Below are 14973 nucleotides of genomic sequence, written 5' to 3'. Positions count from 1 at the left end.
TAGTACAAATATTATATCGTAACCAAGGACCAGATGCCTTCAAGGCAGCTATCGAAATTATTAGTGTCTAAATCAGACTAATCTGAATCATGACTGTTAGGGCCACTTTATGTAGAAAATGAATTTTTCACTCCTTGGCATAAGTCAATTGGTAAGTTCAAGTATTTTAATTATTTTGACTGTGACGTGTTAGGCCAATTTAAAAATTTAAAATTTATGTTAATTTGATCATCTCAATAACTTATATGCTAATGTTTGAAAATATTAATTTATTAATCAAACAATTAATTATCACTTTAACTTATTCTTACGAGTTTAATTTTAATCTTTTAAATTGATTTCGGGTAATCTAAACCTAAAATTCTTTATGTATTTTTAATATATCTTGAACTCTTAAATTTTTATTTTATTTTATTTTTTCTTAAATTCAATCTTGAGCATCAATACACGTTAAGATCTTACTAACCACTTTCTTTTTTTTTCTGACCTTTTCAGGATTTTGTCCTCCTCGAGCAGCTCGGCTCACACGACAACAAATCTTAAAACTTGACTTGCAAAGCATGAAAATACATCTAATATACAAAATGAGTTATATTGTCAGAAATTATTACTCACTTGACACAGACATCTCCAAGGATCACAATGTTACAAACAAGTTCTTTCGCACGCTAATTACCTCGTCTGTGTCATTACAGCCGACTTTAAGTAGATTGGACACAATCCACATTTTTTCAAACCTCTCCTTGATCACGAATCACCCACTTTAATACCTCAGAATATACTAAACATATGTGAAAACATGGTTATACAAAAATATTCGACCGGCTTGCCAACTTGCAATAATAGTGTTTCTGGATTAACCATTTAAAAAAAATCATAAACAATAAGATTAATGGGATTTTATGGCATTAACCTGCTAAGTAAAAACAGCTGCTATTAACAAATTTAACAACATTATTGGCATTGAGAAAGGTGTTTGAAAATTGAAATTAGGATCAACAGCAGACATCTTGGATTCCTTTAATATGCATCTAAAAACACAAATACCAGGTTCAGGACTATAATAATCTAAAGGAAATAGAGATGGAACCTTTGCAGCAAATTTCTATTTCAAATTTTCAATGTCTAAATAGTGGAAAAGATGGTCATTGTCTAGTAATATCTACACAAAGCAACGCATTAGAATTTATTAAAAACTCAGAGCAAAGTTTACAATCATCTACTTCCTGAAAGTAGACTCTGCAAATGTAGATGAATGGGAGAATCCCTTGTAAATAAAAGATGTATATGACATGGCAAAATCATCAAAGCCTTCTCGATGGGAAAATGTTGGGCCACTGGAAGAGAGACTAAGTGATGATATTTGCGGAAAAGGAATATCTCCTTCTAAAAACTGAACAACTAGGCGCATGGTTGGCCTTGCTTCTGGCTCTGAGTGAGAGCAGAGCAACCCAAGTTTTAAGACCAACTCAACTTCTTCTGCTACATAATTTGTACCCAATTTTGGATCCTTTGCCTCAAGAATATCACCTTTGTGCCAACAAGAATAAACCCAGTCGACCAAAATTACATCTTCTGTTGGAGATTGTGACTCTATTGGCCTTCTTCCACAGGCAACTTCAAGCAAAAATGCCCCAAAAGCGAACACATCGGCGCATGGTGAGGCTTTTCCAGTTCGAATATGCTCTGGTGCCAGATAACCGAGAGTTCCCACGACATGAGTTGTTCGTGGATCCGTTCCATGATCGTATAATCTAGCAAGGCCAAAATCTCCCAATCTTCCATTTAATTGACCATCTAGTAAAACATTGCCAGCCTTAACATCTCTGTGAATCACAACGTGGTCCCATTCTTCATGTAAATAAAACAATCCTGATGATACACCTTTGATGACTCTGAATCTTTGTCTCCAATTCAGGGTCACCTTCGGCTGGTTATACAAGTACTTATCTAAACTTCCATTAGGCATGTAGTCATAGACTAAAAGTAGCTCACCTTTACGCCGGCAATACCCCAAGAGTTGAACTAAATTCCGGTGACGGAGATGACCAAGACTCACAATTTCTGCTACAAATTCTTTCATCCCTTGCATGGATTCATGTGAGACTCTTTTCACTGCAACCTCAAGTTTACTGGTTGGTAGAACCCCTCTATAGACCCTACCAAATCCACCAGCACCCAATAGTTCCTTGTCTTTGAAGCCTTTTGTAGCAATATATAAATCTTTATACTTGAATCTATGAGGCCCATACTCAAGCTCCCAATCTTCAACAACTTCATCAAACTTTCTATTCCTTTTTATGAAATAAACCACACCTAAAGCTGCTGCCAAAACCAAACTCACTAAAATCAAAGGCAAACCAATTGTCAAAAATCTTGATCTCCTCTTTGGTCCTAACCGAGGAAGGTTGGGAAGTTGAGATAGGGTAAGCTCTTGCGCCTGACCATTAATCTTAAAGCTCCAACCCAAAACATAATGAGATGTGAGAATAGAACCGGTTGACGATGAAAAACCAACATACATCTCATTGTTAACAGTTGAAGAAAGATCCCGAGACAAAGATAAAAGTGGAGTCTTGGGTTTAGGAATATTAAATGGAGCTAAAGTGACATCCATTCTCTTCTCTAGACCATAATATTCGACCCAAACTTGCATCCGTTGCCCACTAATCAGCGACAAGTTTTTAAACTGGCGGCTGCCATCCTCATAATATCCAGCAGGAAAAGATGCATCAGACTTTAACCCATTAATATCAATTCCAACGTGATTGTCATTGATGTCAGCGAACTCGCGATTTTGTATCGTATCGAGTTCTATAGCGACAACATTATTCGTAGCATTGCCATTGTTGGACCCATTGAAGAGTCCGAGATACTGGCTTGGAAGAGCTCCAGGGAGGCCTCTGGTGGGCGCAATCACGAAAGCGATTCCATGACCACTGAGATGTGGATACTCAGAAACAATACCGAAGACAAAGGTCATAGAGAAGGAAAAAACTGAACCGTTCGTTGTGTTCTTGAAGTTTACAAGGTAAGGGTAGAAAGCATGGCCTATTTGTTGCGTGGTTTCATTAGTAAGCTGTAGGAGTCCATTGGAAGTGACTTCTGCGATGCCATCAAGGCTTAGATTAGCCGACCGGAATCCATTGTAGATGAAATCAACATCATCGGCGGCTGCTAAGCTTATCAGAAGAGTTAGCAGAATTGCAAATCTGAAACACATGGCCAATTGCCCTGATCTCCTCTTTGTCTTCGTTTTTCTTTGGCTTCTATTTATTTCTCGATCATGTAACACTGCTTGAAATTAGTGTGAGAGTTCATAGAATCTCTCATCCATCAGCCATTCAATTACTCGACCCCCTAGTTTGATAAACGTAGCTAAGTCGACAAAAGACACCATAGAAAAAAAAACAAAATTTACTTGGTTATTATAATTATAAAACAAAACTTTAATCTCTATGAAAATGATTTCAACTTGTATATTTGTTAACGTTGGCGCCATTGCAAAGCAAACTTGATATTTTACCCTTTGAAGTTGCTGTCACATACCATGGAGTGGGTACAAGACCAACGTGTTCAACGCCAGTGTCCCCACGCAAATCTCAATGGCATTGGGACCCACTGACATAGGTGCCTCGTGAAATCAAGTTCAACATGGAAGTTTCCACAAGATGGGCTTTGGTCAACCCCTTGTAAGCGATAATGATTTCAGTTTTTGAGTTTAACTAATGTTAATAACAATCACTTGGAAATTTTGAGGCAAAGGCAAAGATACTACTACAAACATACAAATTTGAGAAAACATGAGGCAAAAGCAAAGATTTATAATAGATTATTTTATGCTGTTAAATAGTGTTTAATTTGTTGTTTAAGCTGAATTTTTCCGAGTTTGAAAATGAAATCATGATTTATTAATAAAATATTAAATTTTAATGATTAAAATTTAATTTTTGATAATTTTAAATATAAAAGTGAAAAATCAACTATCAACTATTTATAGGAGGATCAGTTACTCACATCAAGGTAATATCAAACGTAAGCAATCCATCGTTCAAACATATAATCAAAATATTCTAATCGGTGTTCAAGATTTGCTGCCATTTTAGTATAACGTCGAATTGGTGGCCTGATTTTTATAGAGATACGCTTTTCATTATGGTAGCTTATTTCAATAAAACCTTAGTACAATAACTTTTTCTTTAACTAGGTGGATCAATGGTCTATTTAACAACTCTACAAAGTTTTTTGATGTGGAAAATTTATAATACTGTGACAATTACAGAGTATACTTAACTTGTATTACTGTAAACCATGATATAGAAAAACCTTTTCTGATTCTAAACCTAACAACTAAAGAAGAAGAAAGGAATTATTAAAAGAAAATAGAGGTTTGGGCCAAACATATTTTATAAGAAAAAACATACAAGTGACTTCTTAGAAAAGTTAGGCGATTTTGCCTTCTTGAGGAAAGATTTACAAATTTATACAATGAAAAAGTAAGTAAACAAAACCTATAATAATGACATTAGGTCCACGACTAAACATAAAGCAATCGATTATACTTAAAGTAATTTTAATAAAGTAGCTTTAATAGAGTAAATGTAAGATTTCTTTTACTTTATTAAACTTTAAAAAGGTAGACTTGACTTGAATACGACTTAAGCATGACTTAACAAATAACAACGTAGACATAAAGTTAACACTAAAATTGATGTTGACAATAGCAAAGCTTGATGTGTCACCATCTTATCTTGGGGTTTATGGGGGAGTCTAAAAAGCATCTTTAACAACATCACATATAATTAGATATAATTGGACTAGAACAGGGGGTTTCTGCTTGCTTCAGCACCATGACTGAATTTCAGTGTCATTCTGAAAAATCTTCAAGGTATTGGATGGATAAATAGTTGTTTGCCCATTGAAATAACTCTTTTTCAAAGTCTGTAGGGTCATTGTCATAGTTTTGGAATAGCTGGCTGTACATTTTATATTTTAATCTTTTTTTTATTCTTGCAACATCTTCTAGGCTCTGTCAGTAGGGATTTGTTAGGAATTGGACTAATTCATTGGACTGTAAAGGTCAAAATTTGTTGAGATAGGTCACTCCACCAGTTATTGAAGGGGTCTCAAGAGTCCATTTATCAAGTTGATTTTATAGCTTTTAAATGTATTTTGGAAAGGTACCACTACCATGGTTCTCTTTTAAAAGGAGAAAATTTTCGGGGATTTAAAAGATATGGTTGATTTTGCAGAACTATTGAGCAAGTGTTTATACTTAACCAAATATAAAAATATTGATTTATGTAAAGAGTACAGATTGTATACATAGATATTCAAGTGCTCTTGAAAAAGGACAAAACCATCATCTCCTATGTGGCAAAGTCTGTGGAATATAAAGATGATATGATAAAGTTGTGAAAAGTTTTTGGTAAGGTTAAGCCATTTGTTTAAGGTGTTGAACCATCGTAAGAATTTTTCAAATGCAATATCTTTCGGATCTAGATATTCTGTATTGGTTAAGACAATGATAGCCCACGTAAGTTTTGCTGAACTAAATTCAATGGCAATGGTGTAGAGTTGACATAGGTACCATAAAAAAATTAGGGCTTCTTTGAACAATCTAACTATGTGAGGTACTTGGAAGAGATGAAAAAAAGGTATTTGGGATGTAGTCCAATGGGTTTGATACCATGGTCAACTCTTTTTCTGATAAGTTTGGCTTGTATTTTAAAAATGAGATCTTTTGCACAACTGTCAATGGCCTTTTGTGCAATTATTTGTTAGACATCAGAAAGAAGATTATGTATTAAAAACATAGGTTTAAAGTTTACGTAGGGGATAAACGATTTGTAATATGATTGATAAAGGTAAGGGTAAAAAAAATATTTTTCATTAATTATGAGGTTTTTGAAGATGAAAGTGAGGGTGAAGGATTCATCATGAAGATTATAAGAATAATCTTCAAAGAACTCAAATAAAGTTTAGAGAAGAGGTCTGGATAACATATCTAGAAGAATATTATCTTTTCTTTTTATATGTGCTATAGTGAAAGAGTATTTTGAAAACCATTGAGAGAATCTGAGCAATTATGCATTTTGGCATTTGTTTTTTCTTAAAATTGAGCATATGATCAAAGGCTGACATATCTAATTTTTTGAGAAAATGGTATCCAATGAGATGAAATTCAAATTTTTTAATTTTATATTTCATTACTAAAATCTCTTTTAGCATATAGTGGTAATGGATTTTTGAATCTTTAAATTTTATGTCCACATATTTGTCTGGTTTCATCTTTTTCTTCTATAAGGATTGTCGACCAAAATTTATCACTTGGGCCTATTTGCAATACATTTTACGATATGGAGGAATCTTTCAAGTAAAAGTGACTATGATCTTACCTTTAGCATTTGTATTAACTTTGTCTGTTTTTGGAACCACTTTAGTGGTTCTTTTTTTAGTACTTGTATAAGAGGATGAGTTATCTAAGCAATATATGAGAAAAATTCACTCATGTAGTTAATGATACCAAAAAATTATTGTACTTATTTTTTGGAAAATTTTCATTAGAAAAATCTTCAAGTGTCTTAGCAATGTGAGGTTGAGCAATGTATTGAGCATTTTTCAAATGCATTCATAAGAAATCAATTTCTGAGACACTAATGATCATTTTTTTTTTAAAAAGCATTATCCCATATTATTGAACAATCATCTAAAACTTATTTAATGACTGTATATGAGATGTGATATTTAAAAAGAATAGTAAAATATCAATAATGTAGATAAGTGCATTATTAAGAATGGGAGTAAAAATTTTTGTCGTCATTTTTTAAAATAATGAGAGAGTAACTTTTAGGCCAAAGGGCATAATTGTCTAGTAAAAATGATTCTGAGAATGCAAAATGTTGTTTTATATGTCTTGTGGATGTATACCCAATTATCAAAATTCTGCCTTGAGGTTAAACTTTGAGAAAATTTTTACTTATGACAGATTTGTGAACAATGACTTTCTGTTAGGAAGAGAAAACTTATCATTTGTAAGGAAAACATTAAGAAACTTATAGTTAATTATCAATCTAAATTTTTCATGAACTTGTTTTGAATGTTTATTTACATAAAATATTTCATACACCCATGGAAAAGAGGTTAGTTCTATCAATTCTTGAGCTTGGGTTGGCATTCTCATCTTTTTTAAAAGAAAAGGAAATAAAAAAATCAGAATTTTACCAAAATGAGTTTGACATTTCTTGAGGAACTCTAAATGATTTTTTACACATGAAATCTGAATGAACTTTTGTTTGTATTCTTGGAATAAATTTGTCTGAATCATGAAGAGGTTTGAGAGGTTTTTTTAAAGCTAAAAATAAATTCTAAACTTGATACCTTTTTTATTAAGTCTTAAATCTAGTATATTGACAATAACATCAAAATCAATAGCTAAGTCTTTTTGTAAAAGTGATGATTTTAAAATTTTTTAAGTTATTTAACAATTTGAGAATATTTGAAGGGTAATAGGATTGCTAATAAAATCTACAAAAAATATATTCTCATCAACAGAGAAGGTTTTCAATTTTTTCTAAAAAATTTTTGGTAACACAATGGGATTGACTATGGTTTAGGCAGCACTTATGACAAAGAAAGTTATAACTGTTATAAAAATATAGTGTTTGTGGATAAAGATGCATATTGGAGCTAAGGGTGCTTTTAAAGGTTGAAAGGTTTGAATTTTTTGGAGTTATTATATTGATATGTACTCAAAACATTGATCATATGAATAATCCTTTAAGTCTGAGTCTAAGCTGTCATCATCATACTACTTGATCATGAACAATGGTTTCTTAATTTATTCATCATTGAGGGAGAAAATTGATTCTAAGTCATCATTTGAAAGATTAATACTAGAGATACTAGCAATATCATGTATCATATTTACTGACTTTTTGTCTGACTTGGGGTAGTTTTTTGCAAAATATCTTGGTTTATTGCAAAGAAAATATTTGTTTCCTTTTTGCTTTATGTATCTTTTTTTCCTACCAAACTTGAACTTTTAGAATCTTCTAGGCTTTTCTGTAGGTCTAAACAGCTTTTTGAATCTTTAAAAGAATATTTGATCTGTAGTTCCGAAGAAGAGTAAGAACATGGTATTTCTAACTTTTTGGAGTTGTTCATCAAGTTTGCAATGTATCTATGCTCTTTATAAATTTTATCAAGGGTTTTTATCATCATCTTATAAATATCACCAAGATTCATGGTTTTGACATCAATGGATCTTAGGTTAAGCTGAGTCCTTGTTTATTAAGCAAGTTCTTCTAGAATAGAATTAATAAAAACTTGCTTCAAGTTGACATCATCAAATCCACTAAGCATACAAAAATATTAGAAAAACTATTAGTAATGTCTGTCAAGATCTTTTGGATGAAATTAATAGCATTTTAGCTTGAAGAGTTGTTCTTTGATTTTTTTCTAATCTATGGGTTTCTTAGCCATAAAATATTGTTAAAAACTAGGATACAACTTCTATGATTGTTGGGCATTGAAAAAACTATAGTTGTCTATATTCACTAATATTACCCTAAAAATTCTTTAAGGTTTCAACTAGTCTTGAGACAAATTTGATTAAAATTGTGTTCATCGTAACATTGTGATTGGAGTTTAATTTAACAAGCCTCAATGCTAGGAACTTTTAAAATCTTGAGGGTGATTTAGAATGAGAAATATCATCAATTGTGAAAATTGAAAACTTTGATATGGAATGAGGAACATGTATCTGTGTTGAAGGAGGTTATTGTTCCATATTCATTACATTAGGGTTATGCACATTTAGGTTAACTTCTGAAACTTCAACTATTTGTTCAGTTATGAAGATTTAAAAAAGTATTTCATCTAAATCATCTAAGTTATTTGACTCAATACTTTTCATCTAGGATTTTTTTTCATATCTGATGGGAAATATATCTTCAATGAAAAATTGAATAATGTTTTCTTATGTTATTTATTGTAACATTTCTGGAAAAATGTTTGGTGTGGAAGAAACCATATGTTGTGTTAGAGGTTCTGGTTCAGGTGTTGATTGAAGTATAGGGTTAAAAGGGGTAAGAACAAAACTTAAGCTTGGTTTTGGAGGTTATGAAAGTGGTTGTTTTACAATTCTCTTAGGTTTTTGGTCAACTGATTATTTTTCTCTAAATTTGTGAATTCATTTTTCAATTGTTTTGAAGAAAGGTTGTTTTGCTTGATCTGATATTGGAGTGAAATATTGTATTAGTTGTGAGGGTGTTGATATAGAAAGAAATTTGTACTAATATGGTGTGAAAAAAGATTTTGGACGTGAGGTTGGAGTTGAGTTATATGGTTGGTAAAGAGGAATAGTATAAGCTTGATAAGGAGTATCATGCATTCCAGTATTGATGAGAGTGAAGATACTGTAACTGAAAGTTATTTTTAGTTATTATTTCTAATGAAGCTAATTTTAAAAATCTGTAAGTTGAATCTTGAAATTTTTTATTTTTTTCTCTTTTTTTATGAAAGCATAAGTAAAGCCATATTGGTTTTAGTCATGTATCTGAGTTCTTAATCTAGAGTTATTATTCTTGATTGAATTTCAAAAATAATATTCTGAAGATTAATGAGACTTTGGTCAAAATGGTGACTAACTTGGTTCAACTTGTTCTTTATTATAGTCAAGTATGCATTCTGTTGAAAAGAATTTTTAGTTTGCTAGTTCAAAACTACTTCTGCCTGAGAAACACTTTTCTAATTTCCATATTCATCTCTATTAGTGGGGTTTAGGATTTTTGGAATGTGTTTGCATTGGTTTTGTCGAATTCTTGGAAATGAGAAAATTTTGAATCATAAGATTGGCTTAGTTGTATCATACACATTTGGGGTAATGGTTGGTTTGTTTTTGGTTTTTGAGGAGCTTAGATATTGCAGGGTTTTGGAAATATCTTTGTTTTTTCTTTTTTAGGATAAATGACATAATAGTTAAACTTTCTTGAGGGTTTACCAAGGATATCAACTTTAAGGTTTTCTTTTTCATATCTTTCTTTCAACTTTTGTTGGGAAGACTTTTTCTTTGGTTTCTTTAGAGGTTCATCATTATCATGATCAAGGAAGCTTCTGTAGCTGTCTTTCTAACATCTTTTGCATTTGTAATCAATATCCCAATTGTAGTGTCCTTATGAAGATTTGTATCGTATACAGGTTTTTCATCAGACTTGAAGTGTGTAACTAGAATATTTTGTTTGATGACATGGTTGTATCATAAACTATGTGGGGGAAGATGGTTTTGGTAAGAATCTATTTTCTTTTGCTATGATCAAACTTAATTGTCATAGTACCATCTGAGTTTGTCCTGTAGGTAGGATCAAAGTGTTAAATGGGTTTTTTTTTTTTCAAATCTTTTAGTAACTTGCTATCCACGATTTAGGAAGTAAAGTAGCAAGTTCTTATTAGAGATCTATTTTGGAATGTGAATACATCTATGATTTTTGTTTGCAGCTTTTAACTTTATGAATACAGCATCACCAGAGTTAGGTAGGGGCAAGTTTATGGCATGATTTTGAATTTTGTATGCCATTTGGTAGTGAAGGGTTACCTGAAATCCTTTCATATCAATTCTTACAATTTATACTTAAACTTTTAGAGCATCTAGCAATGTCTGATCATTGAGAGACATGTTGTAATTTGGGAAGATTGTAAAGAAGATAATTACTGTATTAAGCGTCATCTTAACTATGCCAATTATTGTATGTTGATTGTCTTTGAATCTTGTATCCAACAAGGTCATCCTAGTACAAACAGGAATACTATTTCTACCATTAAAATTCAAAGCTATTCTAATAGCATCGAAGTAAATGTGAGTATATTCCTGGTCCAGCCATTATTGCTAGAATTCTTCTAAAATCTGAAGAGTTACACAATGCTTTTGAGATCCAACTGAGAGAATACATTGATCAAATCTTGTGACTTGAATAGATACATTGATCAAACTTTATGGCTTGAACATACTCTTTTGAATATTTTGGTTTCAAAAGGGTTTTTATAGATCTATAAAAGAAAGTATAGGTTTTTAGGATTTACAATTGGAAGATTTGCATCTTGGACTCTTTTGTTTTTTGAAAAATAATTTATTTCATAAAGGAAATCTAACTTAAAAAAAAAAGATTTTTAATTACAAGGGAAAAAGAAAAAGGTAAACTAAAAGAAAATCTAGAAGTAAAAGGTTGTGAACTATTGGTGTTTGATAAATTTATGAGAAAGAAAACTTTTTTAACTTTTCCTATCCAACTTAGTGTTAGAAATAGAATAGAACGAGAATTTTACTAACGAGGGGATCGATGAAGAAGAGTCTAATAAAATAAATGTGACCTATAGAGCTTTATGGTTCTAACTGATCAATTGTATCTATGCTATGCATTATGGTTTGATTACAAAAATATTATATGGAATAATTATTTTATGTTAGTATATGTTTTTTTGTTTAAATTATATCATATAATTATATTGTTAAAAAATTATTTATTTATTAAACATCACATAGATAATCAATGATGAATATTTATTTTATTATATTCATACATGCGATGTTTTATGAATGATTAATTATTTTTTTTAATGCAAATACATGACATGATTTAAATAAAAAAATATATTGATATAAATTTTGGTATACAATGTTAATAACATATGATATAATTTTGGTAATTTGTGACATGATTTTGATTTTCACATATTTTTATATAATTTAATAATTTTAAATATACTTTTGATCAAGTTTCATTCGTCAACCTTTGGTATAATTTTGATATAATTTTAAATCTGATAACATTTGTTTTGATAATCTTTAAGGTATTAAAGTAACTTTTATTAGAAGTTTGATAATATTTTACAAAATTTTGGTAATTTTTATTAAATTATAAGCAAAAGAAAACATGTATCGGAATTGCATATTTTTGTTTAGGTAGTTGGGAAATCTAAAATTGAATAATGTATTTGAATTGAGATTCACTTCAGCCCATTATTCTTTATTAGGCTTTTGCGCTGCCAGCCCTATGTATAATTTATAACCCATCCAATTTTAGCCCAAAAAAACCCCATAAGATAACCGGGTTTCCTTATATTTTAATTTTAATTTTCTATGTCGGGTCGGGTTGATCGAATCGTAAGATAACCGGATAAACTTATTATTATTATTTTAATTTTCTACCCGGATCTTTTATAAACTTCCGAGTTTCAAGCTGATGATCGATTTCATTTGGGAATATTAATAAATCAACAAAAATCGAAAACAATGCCAGTGAGAGTCGCGGAGAGCTCTGCGCCTTCTCAAGTTTCAGGTTTTTTTCCGCTTTTTAAAAAATTACTTCTTTCGTTTTCCTTTTTTTCCATTCAATTGCATTAGGGTTTTGGTAATGGCTGATTTTTTTTTTAATTTTTTATAATTTAATCTGATTTGGGTTGATAAAGTTTCTGTTTTTTTTTTTCTTTTATTTTTGATATTTTTGTTTAACTATGAAGGTACAAATTCTGGACATACTTCATCCCCAGCTTATACACTTTTGAGTGTTGGACAGGTTAATGAAAAATTTCCCCTTTCTTTTAACTTTAGTAATAGATTTATTTGGATTTTGCAATTTTAATTGCATTCTTTAATACCCTTATGAATTAATTTACACTGCATTGTGTTATAGGTGTTTGATTTATTTTTGTATTGTTTTTGTTGTTTTAAATTTTAATATTTAGTTGGTTTGGGGTAGTTGAATGGAGAGTATTGTTGCCAACTATGAATGAAACTTGCTATATGCTACTATGTTTTATTGCTTGGGTATATCATAGTTTGATTTGCAGGCATTTTCTGGTACTCAAAATGTTTCGAGTTTACAAAAGGAGGAAGCTTGGAGAGTTAATGTCCGAATACAAGGATGTGATCTGGAACATGGGTATCTTTGCGGAACTATGGAAGCTCTAAATGTTCCTATGGCCGATACACCAGTAAGTGGAATGCTTTAACCATCTGGATAGGTTTTGAAATGTTTGTCTTGGACGCATCCTCTTAAGTTTCATAATGTAATGGTTGTTTAATTTTGCAATGTTTGATGAATCTCTACAATGTTTAATTTTAAAAAGCTTAAAGTTATAACTTTTACATGGGCATTGTCATCTACTCTAGATGATGATACATTCCTTCGTCCATATTCATTTCTCATTCTCCATGGACTTTTCCTGCCAAAACTTTATCTGTATTATCACTTATTGTTATGATATACACAAGGGACACTAATGCATATGGTTTTACTTTTATATAAAGCCTACAAGATATGGCATGTGATAATAAAGAGATATTATGCATTTTTCTTTTCAGATTGTAAGCGGTTGTTATCACTTCTGCAATTGTTTCCTAAATGCGTCCTTGTTGACTCCAGCCAAAAATGGGAAATCTATTCAAACTGCAGAAATTTTGATCTTACCTCTTGTAGCATTTTTGTTTTACTTTTTGATGTTTCTCAGGTTGTAACCTTTTGGGAAGGGGAGATTGTTGATACAAAGAATTATACTTTCTACACTGGCAAGTGGGAAGCGTCGTATGTTTTTCTTTCTTTCTCTTTTTTTTCTTTTTTTTTTTGACAATGGAGCTTCTTTGCATAAAATTGCCTACAAGCAATCCTTTCCATGGATATTGGGAACAGTTGGCATAATTTATTTCCCCCCTTTAACAAGTTTATGAATCTTTTAACAGGCCAGAGGATGATAAAAGGCATTGGACAAAGTTTCCATCATTTACTCCACTCCTGGTGAGGATTTAGAACTTGTACCCTGTATGCAGAACTGTGCTCACTTAGCTAGCCCTTTTCTTTTCAGAGTCAAGTAGAGAATGATGGTGGGAAATCTTTGGACCTGAGTAATTATCCATACATATTTATGGTAATTTGATCTCATTTATTTTCATTAATTTCTCAGAATTCCTTAAATGTTGACTGATAAGTAGAAACTTTCTGTTTCTTTTATTTTTCTGGTTCAGAGATGGAAAGAGCAATACTTTGTAAATGTTGGAACAGACTGTGGTCTAACCATAGCTGGGTTTTACTATGTTTGCTTCTCTTGTAGCGATGGTTCTATCAATGGCTTCTATTACGATCCTAATAGCAGGTATCTGTATTTCTTCTTGGTGTTCTATATTTTTGTTAATTAACTACTATTTAACTCTTTTCTCATTCTCCAACTAATAAGGCAAACCTGTAACTATGGCAAATGCTTATCTCTTTTCGTTGAAGACCAGAATATTCAATTAACTAGATTATACGATATCAATTTGCCTTGTAATCATTATGTTCAACTCTCTTTCCTTCTCCTTCCTCTTTTGTGTTAAATTTGTTGACAAAATTGGCCTCAATGAACTTGCAGTCCTTTTCAGAAGCTTGAGCTGAAATCCACCAATGAAGGAAGATCGGGATTCAGTTTTTCATCATATGAATTGCAGTAAATAAGAATGTAGGCTGTTGAATCCAATATATATATGTATGTATATATATATATATATATATATATATACATATATATAACAGGGTAAACTGAAGTTCTCAGATAGATGCGAAATTCGTGATTTACATTTTGATTTGCCAGTTTACCATGTTGCAACAGGAGAGACTTAAATGCAATGATCACTTGGAATACAAGGAAGTGATCTTTTTCAAAATCTTTTGGGCTGAATGTAATGTCCTGGCCACTACATATGAGATGTTCATTGACTTGTATCGAAATGATGCTTTATGTTGATTGTTGCTTGAAAGTTGCTAATGGTTAGAGTGTATAATCAAACCAAGTTAATCCCATCTGATTTTATTATCAAAACCGTAGCTTATATAATCAAATAATTTCTATGAGGCATCTTGAATGGTACGAGGCTTGGCCTTGATTGTTAGTTGGTTAGGCATTTCCACCACAAGGTAGGAAAAGGGAAGTTCCCGCGGGCTTGGC

At 31.4% G+C, this 14973-nt stretch overlaps 1 protein-coding gene and 1 pseudogene across 2 annotated transcripts; one reads left to right on the top strand and one right to left on the bottom strand.

Moving 5' to 3' along the window:
* Positions 1-1097: 1097 nt before the first annotated feature.
* LOC149515184 (L-type lectin-domain containing receptor kinase IV.1 pseudogene) lies at positions 1098-3797 on the bottom strand (annotated as a pseudogene).
* Positions 3798-12178: 8381 nt separating this feature from the next.
* Positions 12179-14847, top strand: LOC111294265 (glucose-induced degradation-like protein). 2 transcript variants are annotated; one of them, XM_089744128.1, is made up of 9 exons: positions 12179-12335; positions 12517-12572; positions 12847-12990; positions 13507-13580; positions 13736-13790; positions 13858-13920; positions 14018-14145; positions 14401-14487; positions 14638-14847. In XM_089744128.1, exons 1-8 carry the CDS (start codon positions 12290-12292, stop codon positions 14477-14479), a joined length of 645 nt encoding a protein of 214 aa, XP_089600254.1. In that variant the 5' UTR covers positions 12179-12289; the 3' UTR covers positions 14480-14487; positions 14638-14847. The 2 variants fall into 2 exon arrangements, with proteins under 2 accessions (XP_089600254.1, XP_089600253.1); XM_089744127.1 differs by having other exon boundaries at positions 14401-14847.
* The last annotated feature ends 126 nt before the right edge of the window (positions 14848-14973 follow it).

Source organism: Durio zibethinus, chromosome 14 (genome assembly GCF_047325235.1).
Source record: "Durio zibethinus cultivar Kanyao isolate XHJ-2024 chromosome 14, ASM4732523v1, whole genome shotgun sequence".
Taxonomy (NCBI): Eukaryota; Viridiplantae; Streptophyta; class Magnoliopsida; order Malvales; family Malvaceae; genus Durio; species Durio zibethinus.
Note: the sequence above shows the minus strand (reverse complement) of the source record. Positions and strands in the feature narration are given on the sequence as shown.